Below are 19,469 nucleotides of genomic sequence, written 5' to 3'. Positions count from 1 at the left end.
TTTTTACAGTCTATGTTTGAAAGTCTCTAGGTTTACACCGGCACGCGCATGCCCAGTGTTGGTGAATGGTCACGTGATCCGCGTTTTCAGTCGTTTTAATGTGGACGGAGATCAATTCTAATACGCAGCTAAAACGCTGGTGTGGACGGAGATCGTATTCGTTTTAATTCTCCGTTTCTAAACGAAAACGCAGTAGTGTGGACGGGGCCTTAGGCTAGCCACAATAAAAGGCCACTCTAAAATGTGCAGTTTTATCACACAGCACAATGCCACAGATGTCGCAAGTTTTGAGGGAGCGTGCAATTGGCATGCTGACTGCAGGAATGTCCACCAGAGCTATTGCCCATGAATTGAATGTTTATTTCTCTGCCATAAGCCATCTCCAAAGGCGTTTCAGAGAATTTGGCAGTACCTCCAACCGGCCTCACAACCGCAGACCACATGTAACCACACCAGCCCAGGACCTCCACATCCAGCATCTTCACCTCCAATATCGTTTGAGACCAGCCACCCGGACAGCTGCTGCAACAATCGGTTTGCATAACCAAAGAATTTCTGCACAAACTGTCAGAAGCCGTCTCAGGGAAGCTCATCTGCATGCTCGTCGTCCTCATCGGGGTCTCGACCTGACTGCAGTTCGTCGTCGTAACCGACTTGAGTGGGAAAATGCTCACATTCGATGGCGTCTGGCACTTTGGAGAGGTGTTCTCTTCATGGATGAATCCCGGTTTTCATTGAACAGGGCAGATGGCAGACAGTGTATGGCGTCGTGTGGGTGAGCGGTTTGCTGATGTCAACATTGTGGATCGAGTGGCCCATGGTGGTGGTGGGGTTATGGTATGGGCTGGCGTATGTTATGGACAACGAACACAGGTGCATTTTATTAATGGCATTTTGAATGCACAGAGATACCGTGACGAGATCCTGAGGGCCATTGATCCTGAGGCCAATTGTTGTGCCATTCATCCACGACCATCACCTCATGTTGCAGCATGATAATGCACGGCCCCATGTTGCAAGGATCTGTACACAATTCCTGGAATCTGAAAATATCCCAGTTCTTGCATGGCCAGCATACTCACCGGACATGGCACCCATTGAGCATGTTTGGGATGCTCTGGATCGGCGTATACGACAGAGTGTTCCAGGTCCTGCCAATATCCAGCAACTTCACACAGCCATTGAAGAGGAGTGGACCAACATTCCACAGGCCACAATCAACAACCTGATCAACTCTATGCGAAGGAGATACACTGCGTGAGGCAAATGGTGGTCACACCAGATACTGACTGGTTTTCGGACCCCCCCCCAATACAGTAAAACTGCACATTTTAGAGTGGCCTTTTATTGTGGCCAGCCTAAGACACACCTCTGAGGTGGACGGATTATCTCGGCAATGGAGAAGTGCTTACTAACACAAATTTAGACAGATTTGTGAACAATATTTGAGAGAAATAGGCCTTTTGTGTACATAGAAAAAGTCTTAGATCTTTGAGTTCAGCTCATGAAAAATGGGGGCAAAAACAAAAGTGTTGCGTTTATAATTTTGTTCAGTGTATAAATAATATGAAACTTTGTATTAAATTTTAAAAATCATTTTGGTTGGGGGCAGCTCTTTTCATTTTGTTTTATATCCGAGGAGATTATGAAACAAATCATCTTGAACAACAATCCCAACAGTTTGAAATAAACAAGTATAGCATTTCATAGGCCACAAACGCGGCTCCATCCCGCAGAGAAAATCCTGTATCTTCAGTCTTTATTTAGATGGGAGCCCTGGAGAATTGATTTTGAGAAGATGCTTATTAAGCAGAGAAAGAATAGGTGGCTAGTGTTACAGCGTAGAATGACAGTTCCTGAAAAACTGAAATGAGGAATTAGCATAAACATGTGAGGGATTGTTTATGTGGGATAAATTTTCACCACAAGTGCTTCACAGGAAGGAACCCATCCAGGCTTTCTCTTTTATTCAAAGAGAAGACAGCTGAAGCTCCATTTAGTGTTTCTGTCAACTTCCTCTCTATATTTTGACACTGGGAGGGAGGTGTACTTTATATTTTCTATATCTGGCCATGTTTTTGTTTGACGAGATGCACTCGAGTTTGCGCATTTCCTTGTCAAAGGTTGTGTCAAGAGGACAACCCAACAGCTGTTTGAAGTGAGTCAGGATTAATCAGAGTAGAGCAGAATCATTTTGGCAGTTATTTAATAAAGAAATTAAAATGTATAAATTATGCTATTCAATGGAATAATTATGGAATAATAATATTTTATTGATGTATTTTTTCCATTATTTAGTGTTGTTTTTCCAGTAAAAATATATAATACTTTACCCAGCCATTAAACATATTAATAATATTATTCAGTTTTCTTCTGAGACTAAATTTTTCAACTTTAACCAGAGCTTTAATGCTACAAGCACCAAACTCGGCACAGACGTTGACTGTTCTGAAGTTTGTTGCTATATCTTTTTTTAACTGATCCGACTTTCTTATAAATTATGATCAAAACGTAAGGTTTACAGTGGCTATATTACTAATTCTGTCCTATAGAGGGTCCACAGGATAAGACATCTATTATATCAACCTTTTCCATCAGTTAAAATGACAAATAAATGTATACTCTGTGAGCAAGTAGAGTAACACTGCACAGACAGGTAGGATTAATTCACACATGCAATCGCTCTCTCACTAATGCATTCAAATAAATGTTATCTTACTGTACTCATTTATCTGTATCTGATTTAGAACGAATTTGATCCAAGTTCAAATTCTGGCTAGAGGTTCGGGCTTCCAAATCCAACATCAAAATTTGTTCTCTAGTTCTTAATCTTCTTCTTCTTTTTTTGTTGCATGTTGTTAGGTTTGTGCTTAAAATAATGAAAAACAAAATGAAGAAACGTAATTCCAGTATTCTCTCAAACAAGTCTTAACAGCCTAAATTTTGCAAATTTGCGTCACTGGTAAATTAATTTGCTGAAAAACAAGACAAAAATGCTGATTAGGAAAATGTTTAATTGTTTTGATGAATTATCTGTTCTGCTCCACAGTGCCAGAGTACATGCTCCCTCCTCAGGTGTCTCCTGTGTCCTCGTCCTCACTCAGAGTGAGCTGGGAGACGCCACAGGACAACGATGTCAGGGGCGAAGTGACTGAGTACAGAGTCAACCTTCACCAAGAACAAATGTCCAACCCATTCGCTCCACCTATAGTATCTCAGGTATCCATTGCAGCATCCATTTTTTCCTGATAGAAAAGGGCCACGGCCAGAATATTTCTGATCTGTTGGCATGTCTCTAAAGCACTGGACTGCGGCTATATTGTCCTGTACTTTGCCTCATGCATCACACAGAACACTTCCCATTGCTCCAGTTTTTCAAGTTTTTCTCTTCCACGTGTTGCTATATTGAAAAAAATAAAAAGTTTTCATAGAAATGCAAAAATCCTTTTTTTTTTTTTTGACCCCAGTAACCTTCATTTCTGTCCAGTTTCATATTTCCATAGCTTGTGGCCTGTGTCCCAGTATGCATGTGGCGTGGGCTGAACTGTCCACAAAGGTCTCCTCTCTTACTCATGTGAATCTTTGTGTTTCTTTTTCTTCGTTCGGGTAGCAAACCTTTAAAGGTTAAAGTAGTGTCATCTCCTGCATGTTAGTCTGTATTTAAAGCACTGTTTTCCATATCAGAATCACCTTCCCTGTCTTTGTGGCAAATGTTTCAAGGATGTTTTTTAAGATTACTTTTCTTGAACAATCCTCTTTTTAATTGGATTTCATTATCTTAGATTTTAATTAGCTTGATAAGTGTATGTTAGCATTGATGTTTTCCATCAGTAACCTACAGATATGCACTTTTTTAATAAATATGTCAGGTCAGGCAGGTATTGAAAGCTCTGGGGGTGTGATCTATGCGGCGTATGTCTACATGTGTACTGAGTGGTTGTAAGAACTATGAATTACCATATAATTTACAGTATGAAACAGTAAAAGGACATTCTCCCTATGTGATACATCACATATGATTATATTTTATATAAATGATTGTACATTAGGGTGTTTTTCACATTTTTCTGTTATTTAGGTCATTGCATACAGTAAAATATCACAGAATCAGACACTGTGTTTTTTTATGGAACATTGCTGGCAACCACTGCCAAACCAATTTTTTTACAGGGTAGGTTTTGTTACTATATTCTAGTTACTAAGTCCAGCTTAATTTTAGTTGAATTAGTTGTTATGAGTAGCTTAACAAGCTACAGTTTTAAAGTAGCTACTCCAACTTTGTTGTATAATGCCGCCTTCACATGCCATCGGAAATTTCCTACTTCCCACTTTTGAAGTTGTGATTATGCTTTGTTGTTGGAAAGAACAGGAATCATGCAGTACACCAGGTTTATTCTTGCTATTAGAAAAAAAAATCGTATTAAAGCCAAAATGATATTTAGCGTCCCATTCATTGGCAAGCATATAAACATTCACCAGGCTATCTAGTCAGCTTGTTGACAATTCTGGAATTTCGGTCAAATACAGGCTATTTTCGCTGTTTATAACATACTATTCGCTTCAGATAATTATTCATACATGTAAGTATGCACTACTGTAATGACAAGACAAGTTGATGTAGCTGTTGTGAAAAAAACAAACTAATATAGAATACAGCCATGGCTTATCTGTAAAGGCAGGTGGGCAGAGCCCCACCAAAATATTCATCCAAAACATAGACCTTTATATGAATTGACTCAATAATACATTTTAAATGTGTTCAGCATCCTACAACAAATATTTTTGGATTTTCTAGACAATTTTAAGTCGTAAAGTGAGAAGGATATATTCAAATTTAGCGCTTGGCTTCGGCAGGCGTGTATTATGATACACCCTCCCCAGCTCTACAGCACCCCACAATTTTCCAATGTACATCTGTGGTGAAGAATGGAACTGCAGTGCGCTCTAATTGAGAGCCATTGGGGCAGATTTCAGACTGCCCCACTTATTTTCACGTTACCTTGCATAAACCTCGCTCCAGACCAAGACGTTATAAATTACCTTCATGTGTATATTAGTCTGCCTCAGGTCAATAACTAGTTGGCATTTCTGTTCTGCCTATGTGGAGTAGACATGACATGACTTTCTTTTCCTCACTGGACTTCCTCCACAACTTGTAATATTCTAACACAACATTCGGAGGCAATAAATACAGTAAACCAATTCTAAGATGGCATTCTATGCCTGTCGTGTGTATTTAATCCTGCCAATCAATGTTAGAGTGCCACCCTCAGGCTGAATAATGCCTCTGCCAAAAGTGTTCTGCATGTGTTCAGCAATTAGAATATAAACGTACAAAATATTTATCATAAACTAGTGCTAAGACCCAGAATCTGCCCTATCTAAATGTACATTCAGGAGCCGCTACTGAAAGAATACCAGTTCACAGCAGCAATCGTTCTCCCTTCCGCCATGTTTATGGCCTGCCCTACTCGAGAACTTGAGTATCAAAATTATCCCAGAGCTTCTCAGTGGTAAATACGACTTGAGAGGACGTCCATGGCCAATTTTTAACTTGAAAACTCATATTTACGATAATTCCGCTAGTATTCGAAGGCAGCATAATAAGTTGGGAGAAGACAGGAAATGGGGATAAGAGAAGACAGAGACAAATGGCATGAACTTGATTCAAACTTTCTGTGTCCATTTGAGCACCTTGGTTTGTATGTTAATAATCAGACCTTAGCTCTGATTTTGTTGTCTTAGTTTAAGTGCCTAAAAACTGTTTTAATTCAGTTCAGTTTGCCGATTTTCAAACCGCTTTGTTACAATGTTGGGAGTATATTCTCCGTGTGGCCTGGATTGAGAAATTTCCATTTATTTGTCAGCAAAAGTCCACCAGATGACTACTGATTGTATTTCCGCAGTTTTGTATCCCTGCCCATGGACAGTTGAATCAACAGAGGGTTGATAACAAAACAGTTATTTTAAGAGTAGGTTTATCACTGACATTTTTATTTTACTTTGTTTACTCTTTAAACAGCATTATGGCAAAAGAACACTATGGTAGCAGCCTTCACCTGTACGCTACGGCGTTTTGCTTCAGTGGGTTGGGCAGAAGGTGCTCCTCGTTCCTCTTTTTCCAAATTTCCTCCTGTTTGGCCTAAAACACTGTGTTCATAGCCATCCAGTTAAAAATAAAGACTAAAAACACAGAGGTTATTCAGATTTTCCATAGCAGTGTTCTCTCCATATTTACGATTCTTTGCAGCCTTTAGCCACTGCCTACGACACTCTAGATCCTTCACCAGAAACCGAAATGAACTCCCGCTAAGCGTTTACTCTTTAAATGATTGCAACTGGGAACAATACAAGTCAACAACATTATGACTAAAGTTTGCTACGAAGTATTTCCTACTCAAGTAAGGTGGTATTTGACTCTGGTCAAGCCTATTCAATATGAGCAGGCTGGGAGTGGCTTTGGACGGCAACATGCCTTGTGCATTATGCCTAGGGTACGTTTTCTCTTTTCAAGTAGCACTGATAAAAAATAAATAAATAAAAAACACACAAGCCCACTTGGCCAGTGGTGAATTACCACTTTAAGTGTGAAAATGTGAGTTACTGTACTCTGTGTAATATGTGTGTTTTCATGTTTCAGGTGTTGTACAGTGGATCAGCACAGGAGCGGAGCTACACTGCAGGAGGACTGAAGGCCTATGAGGAGTACAGTTTTACTGTGACCGTGTGCAACAGACAGGGCTGCGTGAGCAGTCCACCTGCGTCAGGTCGAACTCTGCCCTCCGGTCAGTACCATCTCTAACATCTACATCCATTTATGTAATGTTACGTTCTAAATGTTCTAAACGCAGCTCTCAGTCACTTTCAGATCTTCAACTGACTGGTTTAAAATGATCTATCAGCAATGCTACTTCAACCCTGATACAAGAATCAATCCTGTTCTACTTTTTAAAAATTCAGTTAATAATGGAGTACACACACACAGTATGCATGTGCGTGCACTCAACATCCAATTACGTGTGCAAGCTTCGATACTTGTTGTCGTCGAAAAGGAGAAAAACCTGAATAGGTGTTAATTCTTATGTTAATATTAATGAAGTACCTTTAATGGAAAGTGTCTGTCATTGCTCATAGTCAGTTTGTTGAATAGGTCTCCCTCAGTGAGGGCCGGGACAGACCACCTTTAATTGTGTACGTAAACCCATCGGTGAACTGGAGCACATATGGTCTGCCCTGCTCTCAATTGAGAAAGGAAGTCTTTTATCTCAAAGGAATACAAACTAAAGCTATTTTAGATTCACTCTAAGGTTATCTCTATCATTTTCATACTTTAAAATTGATGAATTTTGAATAGTCAAGCAGTCAGAGGAAGGAAGGTTCGTTCTTTACGCAATTTCTGAAAGTGTGTCATCAAGAACACCATTTTATTTTTTTATCAGGCTTTTCTGCTCTCTCTTTCTCTCTCGCTCACTCAGTTTTCCCTTTTATGTAGTGGCTGTAGATTTTAGTTTTATTCATATATAAATGTTATTTTTTAGTTCATTTATTTTGAGGACCAAGATTTTGCACAATAACAAAATTGTAGAAAATACATAAAAAAAATTTCTTTCAAGATTGCACATGCTCGATTAATGTGATATTAACTGAATAGTAAAATCATAAAAAGTGTTACACATGGATTAAACAGTGGGTAAATATTGTATTAGGCTATATATTTTAGACTATATATTTGTGGCCAATCTTATCTTGTGTATATACTGTATAGCTTAGCCTTTCCGGATTTGGCCTTTTTTCTTAATTTTACAGGAAGGAAATGTGTACTTCCTGACAATGACCAGCCTCATTTCCCTTTTCGATTCTTTCCCTTTGCCTTTATTTTGCCATTTACACGTCGGCTCACGTGAAGGCTTAATGAGTTAAACCAACCCCTCAGACAGGATTCTCCACTCCGCTTCTTACTACTTCATTTGCGGACCAAGCCGAGAAATTCATTGTGCGGCAGTAAAAACAATTTACTGTTAATTACAAGGAGAAAAATGTGCCGTAGCGTTCTCCCCGATTGCCATGAATCACCGCACACTCCCGGAGATTTATAAGGAATATGTAAGTAGGATGAATTAGCAGGGTTTAATAACAGAGGCACAAATCATGCAGCCTTCAAGGGCCTTTAATTGATACAGTGGAATGTGATGGGCATGAATCAGTCAGGCTCGCAGCGCCGCTGTAACATATGGTCAGCTCAATATGCTGCAGCCGACAGAGCTCTTCCATATGGCGGAAGGGTTTTAACGCTTTGAGTCTGTTTATAGAATTGTTACTGAAGTTTTTTTTTTTTGCATAGGGTATCGGTAGTTATATTCTTACACAAATATTTGCTTTGATTTTTGTATTAATATTGACTTGCTCATCTGTTTTGTGTGTATGTGTTATTTTTTGGTTTAATATTGTGTTGCTCTTTTTCTCTTTATTTTTTCATACGAAAGCCCATTTTACGACCACTTAAGCTGAATTTGCCGTGTCTCCAATTCATTAATATTCTGCTCCCACACAAGCTGCTCTTAACGTCCTCACACACCTCCCATACATTTGAACAAACAGCACGTTGTCTTGCCCAACACAACCTGTTGTCTGGCCCTCTCAAGACTACGTCTCCCTCAAGCCTTGTTTTCGCCCATTTCTCTGCCAGGATTTAATGTTGATGATTGCAATTTATTTGAGCCTTACCTCCATTTTATGACTGTCTGTATACACAATGCACATCACTATTACATCAATGCACTATTAGACAGAATTACCATCTGTTCAAACCGAGAAGTCAGCATCTGCTTTCTCCGACTGGAATGACATCAGATTGCTTTAAATAGCACACCACTGAAATTAATGGAGACACTTAAGTTATTCATGTCTTCATAGCAGAATAATTAAACTGTAGATGAATGTTTCTCATAGCTATAGACACAGTAGTTGAAATAAACAATAATTTGGACTTTATGAGTCCGATTTGTCCTTTAATTCACGTTCGTTAAGACAATATTTAATTGTTTTTGATTTATCTTCACTAATATGTGCCACTATGTCAGTTTTCATTGAACGGACTGGAAAGATCTCAGCAAGCACAATATTTGATATTTTGTGCCTGGTTGCGGTCAAGGTTTTGGTTCCATATAATCAATGAAAATTACATTAATCAAAAAGGCAGAATGTGACAAAGATCAAAGAAATTTCTGCATGCATAGCAAGAGAGTAACTATTCAAAATCATTGTACACAATCCATTTAATTGTTGGTTGGCAAGCTGCCATGATTGGTTCAAATGCAAAACATACACAATTTATAGCCCTGTCAGATGCAAGATTCATTTGAAAACATTTTTCTTATTTTTCTTTTGTACACTCCCGTTCAAAAGTTTGGGCTCTGTAGGGATGTTTTTGAAAGAAATCTCTTATGGTCCCCAAGGCTACCTTTTATTTGATCAAAAAACAGCAAAAGCATTAATATTGTGACATATTATTACTATCTGAAATAACTGTTTTCTATTTGAATGTATGTTCAAATTAAATGTATTCCTGTGATGGCCAAGCTGAATTTTTAGCAGCCATTACTCCAGTCTTCAGTGTCACATGATCCTTCAGAAATAATTATAATCATTCTAATATTATAATCTATATTTTCAGTATTCTTTGATGAATAGGAAGTTATAAAGAGCAGCTTTTATTTCAAATAAAAAACTTTTGTAACATTATACAGTAAATATCTTTATATACACACATATATACATACACACACACACACACACACACACACACACACACAAACACACACAGTATACTAATATCCATAATCCCTCCAAAATGCAAGTGTTTAGTCTGCCCCTCCTTTCCTTTTATTTCTGTGTAAAAGGTCCCATAATTCTCTTTTGAGCGCACATGCCCTTTCTGATGAGGACATAAGCCTATAGCATTTTAAAAAGGAAGCTCACTGCCGTTATTGATCTTGTTGAAATGTGAACAGCTAATCAAGAGTTGATGGTAATGTTTTATGTATATTACATCCATAAAGACAAGCAGAACAAGTGTACCCCGCCTGTACACATCACATTGACTCGAAAAACGGAGTGCATATATTCCCCCCACATGAGAAGGTTAGGCAATTATGCATAAATCAATACTTTTCCTGTTACAGAAATAAGTATTATAGTTCCACGGAAAAACGTCAGGCCGTATAAATACAGAAAACATTCATGCCAGGCTGTAATTGGTGCTAGACATGCCTGTCTTTGACTTAGTCATTAATATGATGAAGACAATATTAACCTTTTTGCTGAGCCATGTCAAAAGATAAAATGTGCTAGTTTGAAAAAGGAAACATAAATCGTTTAACCAAGCTCAATCCAGCTGCGCTACTGTATTGTTTTAATATAGCCTATAATATATTAAGAAAAGTTTTTTTTTTTGTTTTTTTTTTAGGGATTTACTGGAAGACCCATCAAAATAAAATAATTAAAAACCCAATAATGAAAATGCTATCATTTACTTGCCCTCATTTCATTCCAAACCTATATGACTATCTTTTATCAAACTAAAAATGATCCTGGACACTCTTTTTTTAATATTATGACCGTTTTGATTAATTAAAAAGATCCTATTAAAAAAGAACAATTCATTCCAAAATTGCTGCTTTTGTCATGAACGACAAAATTCATAAATCCTTTTGTCTTCTATAGAAGAAAAAGTTCTACAGGTTTGGAAACAACATGAGAGTGCGTAAATGAACTGTCCCTTTAATAAAATTCCACTACCTGCAGACTCTTACAGAATAATCACTTCTCTTGTAGTACTTAAGGGCACGTGAAGCCACGTCAGTCACACTTCATTTTTACCGCCTTATGTTTTAAGGCAAAAACGATAAACGTCCAGCGAGACTTCACACAAATCCTATTAAATCAGCGGGAGGGATTTGAAATGATATCAGAGTTTCAATTATATAGACTCAAGTGCTATTGATTGAGTGTAATTTATGACTTGTGTGCCGTGATGGGCCTTGGAAGACAACACGTCCATTCCCTATGGAGGGTTTTTATTAGCGCTGCTGGTGTGGACGTCCTGACAGGCAGAGTGAGCTAAATGCACAGAGGATGTGTCAGGCCGAGGTAATTTACTTCCTCTCAGCCTACATGAGAGCCCCATTAGATCATTACAGCAGCATGCATGAAACTGAGCTATGACTATAAACGCACATCTCTTTTTTTTAATTCTCATATCTCTCCATCCTCTCCTCTTTTCTGTTATGATAGTTCCGGAAGGTCTGAGGGCCCCTGCATTAAGGCCGCTGAATGTGACAGCGATGAAGGTTTCCTGGGATGCCCCGGCCGAGCTCAACGGGCCTCCACCTCTGTACCACGTGGAGCGGACGGATGTGTCTTTGTCGGATGCCCAGGGCCAGGTTATAAAGGGGAGACGCTTCACAGGGGGTGGATACTTCAGGTTTTCCAGCTCTACTTTGCCTGTCAACACTGACTTCACAGGTACGGGGTCTCATCGATGCTCTGTGTGCCTCAAAATGCATGATTGATTGATGCCATTTTAACAAGTAAATGTGATATGCAGATCAGTACCCATTTTATTTACATAATTTGACATATTTTCTGTTGAAACTAAATATAGAACCAGGAAACAATTTTATTATTTCTTGGAATTGAGCCAGGTGATTAGAGGGAAGGGGTTACAAAGAAATAGGTATTCATGACGTTGGTCAAAAAGGAAAGTTGTTAGGACAGACATACAAATTGTTTGGAAAAACATGCAAGGATGAATCATTCTAGATTAGTAATCTGTATTAAAGGGATGGTTCACCCAAAAATGAAAATGAAGATATTTTGAAGAATATAGGTAACCAAACAGAATGAATAGAATGAAAAAAAAAAAACTATGGAAGTCAATGGGGCCCATCAACTGTTTGGTTACCGACATTTTTCAAAATGTCATCTTTTGTGTTCAGCAGAAGAAAGAAACTCATACAGGTTTCGAACAACTTAAGGGTGAGTAAATGATGACAGCATTTTCATTTTTGGGTGAACTAACCCCTTAAATTAAATAGGAAATTTTTTATTTCATATTGATTGTGGAGAGCAAATTCTGATGTTGAAACAACAACATACTTGCATTCTACTTGGTACAAACATAAACACAAAATAAAAACATATTTTCTGTCATATTAGCAAAATATAGAACAAAATTTTATGAACAAAGTCTTATTATCCATAGTGTAGCGATGTGTGAGTAGTTATCTATCTATATCAGCAGGTATCAATAGTCCATTTTCGTCACCCGAAAAGGGAAACCTAAACTAGGACTGCAGATAAACAAACCATAAACAAAGCAGTGCTTGCTTACCATTTTGAATATCAATCACGCTGATCACTTTTTTAATTCCTGTTGGCTCATGTTATTATGAAAATATTTGTGCATTCGAATGCTCAGGTAAGATGATGTAAAATTATAACAACCTTCTGTCTGTACCGTCTTGACTTCTTTGCTCGCTTTCATCACTTTCACTTTTATTCTCGTGGACTGACTCGTTCGCTAAGCTGAACAGCCAATCAGAGTTCTCTCTCTCACCGATGGCCCAACGCCGATTTAACATGCTGAATCGGCCCCAAAAGCCAACAGTACGGAACACCCCGAAAAACGAAGCCGACGACCCTCAAAGCAACAGGTTTCTTCTGGTCTAGATTAAGCACAGTCACATGTATGTGTGTCCATTGTAATGTGGAAGCTCAAGACCCACCAAAATCTGTTTAAGTGAAGTATGTTTAAGTGAAATATAAACCCGTCAATAAAAGCCTGAAACATGCTTGCTCCGGTCTGGATAGGAACTGTGATCCGCACTGCAAGTGTTAAACTCATTGCGGTGTTCAGGGCAGAAAAAGCTCTCATGCTCGTTCTGTGTGTACATGTAAAATGCTTTTTACAGACATAGTTTCCTTATGTGTTGGTAGGTTGCCAAATGCAAAGAACGCACTCTCACGAGCATGTCTCTGAAAGAAAACAGCGCTGAGTTGAACAGACGACAGAGATGAATGAACAGACCTGAAACAGCCTTACTTGACATTTGATTTCTGAATAATGAAGCCGCTTAATAATGAAACGAGCCGCTCTGAGATGCAGAAAACATTGTTTTTACAAGACACACGCGTACTTCTATAAAACAGGCAGCTAGCGCATATTTTTATATAATTAAATAACACTATTTGTGATTCGAAAATCAAAAGCAATATTACGATTTTTATTAAATGTGTTGCTATATTGTGCAGCCCTAGACTAACGTGTGTGTGTGTGTGTGTGTGTGTGTGTCACTGTGTGTCACTGTCTCACTGAAACTGTGAGACTGTGCGACCCACCTTTTCCCGATCTGCGACCCACGGTTTGAAAACCCCTGGTCTAAAACTTTATGAATAGTTATTTCCATCTAGACTAAATGTGACCTATCCTGTCATTATATTGTTTTTTGTTTGGTTCCACACAAAGTCTACATAGTTTTTCCACTCCTAAAGCATTTTCAAATGTTCACGTGGGCCACTCCAAACTCGTTGCTCCGCCCTAAACACTCTTTATTCATCTCTCACTCCTTTCCTCACTCTTCTCCATCCTGATGTATTAATGACTTCCATGATTAGACAAAGGACAATTATGCTTTTGTTTACAAACATAATTGGGGAATTGAGTTCCAAATGAATACAGGTTCCGGTTGATCTACTAATGTAAAAATCCTTCAGCTTGCCATTTGTTTAGATTACTTGCAATTTAATTGCGTTAAAAGCTGGGAAGGCATTGCTTTAAGTTATCAGATTGGTCAGTGTGATGTGACAGAAGAGGCAAACATCAGATGACCTCTTCTTTGAGTGACATGAGGATGAGATTTAGGAGCTATTTTGCTCTGATGTGGTACTTTTTTTTTTTTAAATAGGAAAAGCTGTGAATCACAGGTGAGAACGTGGCGGCACATTAAGGCCCTCCTGCTTTCAGTGAGGTTTATGTCATTTCCTCTTCTCCATTCCCCAGCCTCTCTCTGCTGCATAATCCGCAAACGAACATGAAACCATGTCATGTCGCGAGCCCTTTTTGTTGGACACATGCTCTAAGATATCTGGGAAATCTGACTTTATTTATATTAAAACGAGGCAATTAGTAGATCCTCCCTAAGAAGTCGGGGACGTTAAATTGCCTCCTTAAGGAGCGTGCATATAAATGGGTGACCCTTTGTGACCTTGCAATTTCAGGAAATGAATGGCCATTTCCCCCTCTAACTCTATTAACATTTAGCACTGCAATTTCCAGTTTTTTTCCTTAAATAATGACAAACGGATAAATCTTTATAAATCAAGCCCTGAGTTGAGTTCAGCTCACTCCCTAATTGATCAATGGCTGCAGTCAAAGTGGTGAGCTCGTCCTTGGGCCTGCTGGGATTATAAATGGCCACCAACTAATGAGGGAACCCAAAGAACAAACCATAACGACAACACCCCTTTTAGCCGACTTTCTGTTTTAAGCTTTCCGCACCTTTAGTTCCTCTGATTTTATTTCCAATTTCATTTTCAAATGCAGTATACGTGTGGTACTGAGCAGCTGAATGTCTAGTGTTGTTAGTTTCTGGGATGTAGTACCCAAAAATACAAAGAGTTCCCTGTTGAAAATAAGCTTTTGTTTTTATCGAACTTTACGAAATGGATAAATCGGACCAAAAAGCTCAGTGGCTGAAATGAGGCATAGTGACAACAACAAAAAGCGATGAACAAATAGCATGCTCGGGGACAAATACATTGTATATTATTGAAATGTAGCCAAAGCAATAGATTAAGCAAAATCAATGGTCATCTAATCTTGTGCTTGAAATGACTTTGTTAAAGGATGCAAGTCCCAACAAATCAAAGTAAAAATGAGATTAAACAGGCAATATAGTTGAGGTGAATTGACTTGAGTTTTGATCGTCAATGAAATATTACAACAGTACTTTAAAGTCACATTGAAAATCATATGTTGTTGTTGTTGTAATTGATTATATTTTAGGCTCATCTTACTTGCTCTGTGTCTGTAGTATTCATCTATTTTGTTTCATTTATTTCTTTTCTCTTCTGTCTATTTTCATATCTGCATTGAGTGACAGTGAAAATGTACAATTTCCCAAAATGGTAAGCAGTATTACATGAGAATGAAGCAATTTTCAAAGACTACATGCTATTGTAGCACAAAATGTTAAATTATACAAATTATTTTCCTTAATTAATTTGATTGATTGTCAAACGGCCTCAGTCAGTGGAAAGTAGAGGGAAACTTTGTACAGACATCATTAGTTTTTCCCCATTTAAAGATTAATCATGAAAAGCTCTGGCTCTTTAATTCTGTAATTTGTATATTTAATGGGGTGCTGCAGAATCTATGACAGTAATTAGCATTTCCTGAAAACTCATTAATACGCAACAACTTGATTAATGCCGCAATAATACTAACATGACTGAAGTTATTCAGGTTATGTACTAAGCAGATTAAATCCAAATAGCCCTGTTTGTTTTACTTATAGCTGATATAATGTTTTTTGGCAGAGAAAAATATTTTGGGATGAACATGTATGCCATCAATTCCCGTTATCCACCAACTGACAAATATTTGTAAAAATTGTTTAAACATTTTTTGTATTAAACGTAGAATTAGGAATAATGTGTGACTGTATATGAAATATAAATAGTGCGTACACACACACACAAACACACACACACACAGTATATATATTTTTATCTCTTTTAGTCTCTGTCCATGTTTGGTGGGTGCATTACCCTGAGCATTGTGTCTTAAAGTGCTGATGCAGACCCAATGTAAAAGTGCTTCACATCTTTCCCATGTCTTAGCGCTAGTCTTGAGACCCACAGAGGTGAATCTCATTCCTCATCAGCCTGCTCAGACCAGCCCTGTGCCTGAGAGACCTCTGACCACAGCTTTTCTGGACAGGTCTGTCAGTGCGTACAGCGGCACGCTGCTCCACTGGGATCTCAAATCCCACAGATGTCCCTTTAGCCTCCTCGTTCCCTCTCCTGTAATGGACCAGACGTTCTGATGGATGTGAAGCACTTGTCAAAAAATAGCTGATCACCCCAGAGAGATCTGCTCTGCTGAACCTACAACTTCTGATCCAGGTTCTCCCCCACCATCCTCCACAGGACTGTGACTGTATGTGGTCAACATGAGACCGGAGCTATGTGTTCTTTACAGAACACCTTAAGGACTGCATTGAGGAGCTCTCTCTCCACGCCATGGAAGAAAATACCTACATTTGAACACATATTTAAGCACATGTGGGATCATGTTAAATTCATGTGATCGAATGAAAACAGCATTTAGGGCTTTGAATTTCTATGTAAAATAGTTCACATTCACATTTTAAATACTTTTTATTTATATTTTATGCAAGTATCTGAAAAGCCATTGTAGTTTACGTATTTCCACCCAGCACTTATGCCGATGAATATGTATCTTTTTTTGTATATCTTTATTTTTCATGTGAATTTTTGCACTCATTCGTCATAATTTGTTATATATAGGTCTCTTATGCCCACAAAGGCTGCAATTATTTAATCAAAAATACTGAAAAAACATTCATATTATTACAATTTTAAAGAATTGTTTTCAATATTAATATATTTAAAAAATTCAATTTTTTCCTGTAATGGCAAAGCTGAATTTTTCGCAGCCGTTTCTCCACTCTTCAGTTGTACATGATTCTTCAGAAATTATTATAATATACTGATTGGGTTTTAAAGAGAAATGTATTATTATTATAAAACAGCTGCGCTTCTTAATTATTTTTTTTTGTGGGCATTGTGACACTACTTCAAAAACAGCATTTATTTTAAATATTTGTGAAATGCTATAAATGTCGATCATGTCCTTTATAATAGAACATATAATAGTTTTATCAGGGCAGTAGCTGTCTTGTGCAATCCAGCATATAGAGTCAGTCCTGTAGGGTTGGTATTCAGATGGTATAATCCCTGTATCAGTTGTATAGATCTGAAGCCTGAAGAAACATCTTGCTGCTCTACATGAGGTCAACCAGACTTACAACCTCTTCAATTCACTGGAGATTCGAAGATAGATTAAGTAGAATCTTTTTAATCTAAGCAGTCTGTATTTGAGTGGGTTTCTACTCTCAGTCCTCAACATATTAATGAATTTATATTGAAGAAGGACACCACTTCAAAGTGGTTAGTCTTTTTTTTTTTTTTTTCGTCAGATTTTTAGGTCAGATGGTGGAAGACTTTACTAAGAACAGTTCTGGGAGGATTCTTTTTAAAGCAGCTCTGTTAGGATAAAGACTTTAGAGGTTAGCTCTTCTCAGGCATTGTGGGTCCGTTCAGGCATTGTTCAATGTTTAGTTTTTTCTCACAGGCATCACACACTCATACACACTCACACTGGCTGCTTCAATTTCTCACAATTCTGGGCCTTTTATTCCTGTCATTTGCTCTTACATACTTATGAATGTAATTTTTGTTGTGTTCATGCATTATGACATGCTTTCACACTGCTTTATAATGCTTTCTGTGCAGTATTTTGATTAAACAGTCAAACAGTTTATTGATATGGAACATGCATTGACTCTCCCCAGGCCTGCAGCTGAGTTTCCGGACACGCGTCGAGGAGGGGGTTATGCTGTTTGCGGTTTCCCCTGGAGAACAGGAGGAGTATGTCGCTCTGCAAATACACAACGGCCGTCCATACTTCCTCTTTGACCCTCAGGTACATCATGGCCATGGAACGTTGTGTGTTTGTTTAAGCTACGAAAAGCCTTTAAACCTTTAAGTGTGATAGATACCAACCTCTAGATTAGAGGATATATCGGAACCATGTTGGTTATCAGCTGATATTTATATTGATATAGATATTACATTTAAACTACAATTGCTATCAATCTTTATAGACACAAATAACTTAATAACACTGTTAAATGTAATCTTTAGCAAATACCAAAATGGGCATCCATTTTTACATACTGTATATTGTAATGTTGTGATACCTATTCAATTTTAGCACTTACAATGACTGATTTTAGTGTTTTATGTTTCATTTATTTAAGAAATGTTAATATTGACTATTTATTTATCCATATTAACGTATTAAGAATTTTAATATCTACTTTAATACCCACTTTACACAGAATTCTGCGCATTTTGATTGATCAAGTTCTTCTCTGTTAAAAACTTGAGCTAAAAGAGGGTTTGAGACCAATTAACTTGTTACCCGCAGACATTGGGTGGGAATAGCAATAGCATGCTAATTATGCACACTGCAGCACTAGCATGTAGGGTTGAGTCTATTGCTCTCTGATGATGAAAGCAATCATGAAAGATGATTTCACATTAGTGTCCAGGAGACCACCGAGAAACTCACCCCACCAATAAGCGCCATTGCCGAATATTGCCGGTTTTGCATTCGTAAACACATTTTGTCGGGGTAGTTTGATAATTATAACTAAAAGTGGTGTCATGCCCAATTAATGTCCCCTGATAGCATGCCCATTAGTTCCCCCATTAACGAATTCAACAATTCTAATGGGATTAGCACCATGGGATGCTAATTGAGCGTGACACAGGGAACTGGTATGCTTCCCCACACACTCTTTCTAATGATGAAATTAATGAGCATTTTATGAAACACTGTCTCATGAAAGCGTATTTAGTTCCTGTAAAGGCTGTCACAAATGATGCTGTTTTTTTCCCAATGTCTCCTTATCGGAGTCTCTCAGAGATAAGCCAGTGATGAGTGGTTTCCAGGCATACAGTGAGGAGAGAAGGTCTCTCCAAGGCCCATGGGCATGATTAGTTGCATTAGTACCATGGACAGCGCCCATTTCATCTTAAACAAACTCAAGGGCTATTAAGCAAGAGTATGCTGCTCACTGTGTTAATGACACACACTACATCACCAAAACCTATAGCAGCTTCTATAGGACTCTTGTGGAACGGATCTTTAATGAACTGTTTGGAGTGTTAGTGCGTAAATTCTTTTAACCATACTCACTGTTTTCCACTGACCATTAGTTTTTATAGTTAAAAGGAGCATTTTCAGTTATAGACTAAATTATTTCTGTTTCTTAATTGTTTTATGAAGTTTTGAATTTTATCATTTTAAAGCAGTGGTTCTAAACTAGGTGGTCCACTTGGGGGTCTCAGCAAACTTCAAACGGGGCCACAGAATGACTTACAATTATTTAAGTATGTGAAAAATTGGATATTAAATATAAAATGTCGAAAATGCTATAATAATGCTGAAAACGCACACAGAATAAGAATCTTGGATGTTCTGGTATTACAAAATGAATCATGGTTAATGAATTTAATTTAACATATGAACAGGTTCCTAGTTTCTATTAATAAAAAACGTTTGAAAACAAGCAGCATTGGCATAATAAAAGCAGAAA

General features: G+C 37.9%; 1 protein-coding gene across 1 annotated transcript in view; it reads left to right on the top strand.

The window, feature by feature from the left end:
• Nucleotides 1-19,469, top strand: part of ush2a (Usher syndrome 2A (autosomal recessive, mild)) — a 219,274-nt gene that overhangs the window by 54,594 nt on the left and 145,211 nt on the right. The window contains exons 19-22 of the mRNA XM_084393685.1: nt 3,050-3,219; nt 6,641-6,785; nt 11,293-11,523; nt 17,658-17,788. Coding sequence (XP_084249811.1) covers nt 3,050-3,219; nt 6,641-6,785; nt 11,293-11,523; nt 17,658-17,788 — 677 coding nt within the window. The remainder of the gene's footprint in view (nt 1-3,049; nt 3,220-6,640; nt 6,786-11,292; nt 11,524-17,657; nt 17,789-19,469) is intronic.

The sequence above is a fragment of the Rutilus rutilus genome, assembly GCF_951802725.1.
Source record: "Rutilus rutilus genome assembly, chromosome: 21".
Taxonomy (NCBI): domain Eukaryota; kingdom Metazoa; phylum Chordata; class Actinopteri; order Cypriniformes; family Leuciscidae; genus Rutilus; species Rutilus rutilus.
Note: the sequence above shows the minus strand (reverse complement) of the source record. Positions and strands in the feature narration are given on the sequence as shown.